At 50.7% G+C, this 3490-nt stretch overlaps 1 protein-coding gene across 1 annotated transcript in view; it reads left to right on the forward strand.

Annotated features, from left to right (window-relative positions):
- Positions 1–453: 453 nt before the first annotated feature.
- The window catches only part of AGAP1 (ArfGAP with GTPase domain, ankyrin repeat and PH domain 1), a 256941-nt gene continuing 253904 nt past the window's right edge, over positions 454–3490 (forward strand). The window contains exons 1-2 of the mRNA XM_014464050.1: positions 454–595; positions 2484–2618. Of these exons, the coding sequence (XP_014319536.1) occupies positions 460–595; positions 2484–2618 (271 nt within the window). The 5' untranslated portion in view covers positions 454–459. The remainder of the gene's footprint in view (positions 596–2483; positions 2619–3490) is intronic.

Raw genomic sequence — 3490 nt, forward strand, 5'->3', positions numbered from 1 at the left:
ACAAAATTGTCAGATAAGAAAATAGATGATGTTCACCTAGCTTCCAACAGCCAAGGGCAGCAAGGTACTGGTTCACAGTGACATTTTTGTTATGCAAATTGTTTAATGCAGCTCACTTTTGAAAAATTACACTGACATTCATGGCTAACATTTGGCCTGGTGAAATGAAGTAGGTATTAACTCATTTAGTTAAAGTATTCAAAAAATAAAAGGTAAATAGACCCTTTTCATGAATTCAAAATGAAAAGGGGGTCTATAGTCATTAATTTAAGGCAATATGCTTGCATTTATTTTTAATAATACTTCACTGATTCAAATAAGATCTGGTTTTTAAAAAATCAATTGCTATAATTTGTTCACCAAACTCTTGGAAAGGGTTTTTCCTTTCCTTTGGTTTTGGAGCTGCTCCTCCTCACTCAACTCCTCTGCCTCCTCCCCTTCTTCTCTCCCTAGTTTGCCATGTGGGTGGACGCTGTCATATTTGTCTTCAGCTTGGAGGATGAAATCAGCTTCCAGACAGTTTACCACTACTACAGTCGGATGGCCAGCTACCGGAGCACGAGCGAGATCCCGCTGGTGCTGGTGGGAACCCAGGGTAAGTGGCGTCGGCGCACAGATCGTGGTTAAAGCATTGGGGCAGTGGCCCTGGCCGCTGTGGCTCAGTTGGCTGAGCATGGTCCCATGTACCAAAAGGTCACAGTTTCGGCTCCTGGTCAAGGCACATGCCTAGGTTGTGTGTTTGATCCCCAGTAGGGGCATGCAGGAGGCAGCTGATCGATGTTTCTCTCTCTTACGCTCCCACTCTCTCTAAAATCAATAAAAACATATTTTTTAAAAATAAGGATTTTAGCAGTGGAGCAGTGAGTGTATTCATGGTCTGTGTGTTTGGTGTGGAGCAACTTCAAAGCGGTTTAAAGAAGAAATAATTTCCTGCTGAAGGCTCACTTTTTACAGCTTCATGGAGAGCACACCCGACCCCTGCTCTTTTTTTTTTTTTAAGCATATTTTTAAATGGCAAGTGGTCGAATATGCAAATTCTTCAGGGGGGAAAATTCAACCTACAACCAACTAGGAGAGAGGTTCTTTATGCGTAGAGCGCCCTCTAGTGGTCAACAGGAAACAGGGCATGCCGGTTAAAAGTCCTTGGTCTGTTATGTGCAGAATTGGCATATTTGAGTTGATGGCTTGACAATTCTTAATGTTTTAGGGTAAGTAGCTCATCTAAAGCAGATCCTGCTTAAAGCTTCTTAAAGATGAAGCGATTCATTTCCAATAAGCGCCCCTTCCTGCAGCCTGCCCAGGGTATTTCTGAGCAAAGTCAGGTCTGTGGGCGTCTCCTCACCAGCTGCCTGAGTTCAGGGGATCGAGTTGAGGACTCACGTGCCTTTTTGCTGGAGGCTCACTAGGACAGGGAGTGGGTGAGCTTTCAATGGGGCCAAAGGTGCTATCTGAGTGGTGCGTTACCTTACACATCAGTGTTCACGGGGTCAGGGGCAGAGGGGAGAGTCTGAGCCCCAGCATCTGGACCCCTCAGGTCTGGAGGTGGGGGATGGGGAAGGTGAGTTAAGTTCCTTCCTTAAGGGCTGCTGTGGGGCTCAGCCGGCGTGGGAGGAGGCTGGAGAATGGGTCCTCTCTCCGGGACAGTCGGGGCATGTGGACCTCATTTCTGGATGAGGTGATTGTGACGTTTGCTAAGCAGGTCTTTTTTCAAGGCTTGCAGATTAAATTGGTCTGAGGGAGAAGCAGGAGCTATAGAAAGATGCAGTTACAAATGTGTGGAAACAGGAGAGCATCGCGCTGCAGTGTTGAGGGCAGGGTGGCCAGGCCCCTTTCTGTTGGTGACAGCACATCTCAGAAGACGAGTGGGGACAAAAAGGAGTTCCCTGACCTCCTCACCCCACCCCGTCCCACTCAGCCCCCAGCAGCGCCCTGCATTTGTCTCATTCCTCATCTTTATTGTTTTCTCCTCCCTCCCCAGCCGACTTGGATACCCCCCTGGGAGTGTGGGGTTTTGCCTGCTGTGTAAACTGGGGCATCTGTGCCTGGAACCGGATCAGACTCCCACGGAGGCTGTGAGCGTGGCGCTGGTGGGCACCGAGGGACCTGCTGGTGTGCAGGATGCTTTCAGCACGTGCTTTGTGCATCAGCAGGGCACGTGCAGACAGCAACCCTGGAGCTCTCCCTGTTTCAGATCTTTTCCTCTGGGGCCACATTTAACTCCCACTCCTTCTCCTGGTCTTTCTGGGCAGTCCTTTATTCCATTCAGAAGCAGGATCTCCAGAAACAGACTTCTGCTAGTGACGACTAGTCTAGCGTGTGAGATGATGATTGTGGGGGTAGACTATTTTAAAACCTCCAGGTTTGGAAAAGGATCCTGTCCCTACAGGGAAGGTGCAGGTTTTGGCTACTCTGTGATCTTAGGTTGTGGCAGGAATTGCAGCCGCGTGTGGTCACCGTGTCGCCTATGCATTTGTCTGTTCCAGACGCCATCAGTTCCACCAACCCGCGGGTCATCGACGACTCCCGGGCACGGAAGCTCTCCAGCGACCTGAAGCGGTGCACATACTACGAGACGTGTGCCACGTACGGCCTGAACGTGGAGAGGGTCTTTCAGGACGGTGAGTGCCCGCCGTGCACACAGCGCCGCTTCCCACACAGCAGGCCCGCGTCCAAGCGGGGCAGAGTCCTCTGACGTGTGGGCCCTGGGGGCGAGTCTGAGCTCCGCATTCCAGGGGCGATGCCAGTTGTGTGCCGCTCCAAATGGCACCTTCGTTTGATGGGACAAAACCCCTCCTCTGACCTCTGAAGCAACCCCACAGCCGATTCTGTGTCACATCACGGGGCCGCGTTGTGTTCCGGATGAAACGCTTCTCGAACTATTTGTGCACACGGTGGTCACAGTTACACGTGGCACCGTTCTTCTGCACCGCGGTTCACAGTCCCAATTCATGCCCATCTCTCTAAAAGGTTTAGATTCTTCATGTTAGTCTTTGAGGAGAATAAGCTGAGAGAAATAAGAGTCCAGTTTGGGCAAAAAAACAGAAACAAAAACACACACTCAGACTCAGGGTGGGGCTGCATGAAGCTTAGGAATGGTCTCTCTGTGACTGGGTTCATTGTCGAACTCCTGCCTTCAGGGACGGCCACAGGTCAGAGAGGACGTTGTCCTGCGGGAGGGAGCGTTTTCCTGTGGGAGGGAGCGTGCCATACCCGAGGGGGTGTAATGCCACTTGTGAGGTGGGAGAGGGGGCGGATGGCAGGAGGGAAGGGTGGTCTATAGTCTGGAGGGTTCTAGAAGGTCGGGGGTAAGGTGACTGACTCATGGTTGAAGACCTGGGAGAGAGATGTTCTCATCATCTGTCTCATATCTCCTCCCTCTCCTCTCCTCCCGTTTTAATATTGATTTTCGAGAGCGGAAGGGAGAGGGATAGGAAACATCCATTGATGAGAGAGAATCATTGATCAGCTGCCTCTTGCACGCCTCCTACTG

Source organism: Myotis lucifugus, unplaced genomic scaffold (assembly GCF_000147115.1).
Source record: "Myotis lucifugus unplaced genomic scaffold, Myoluc2.0 scaffold_3, whole genome shotgun sequence".
In the NCBI taxonomy this organism is placed as follows: domain Eukaryota; kingdom Metazoa; phylum Chordata; class Mammalia; order Chiroptera; family Vespertilionidae; genus Myotis; species Myotis lucifugus.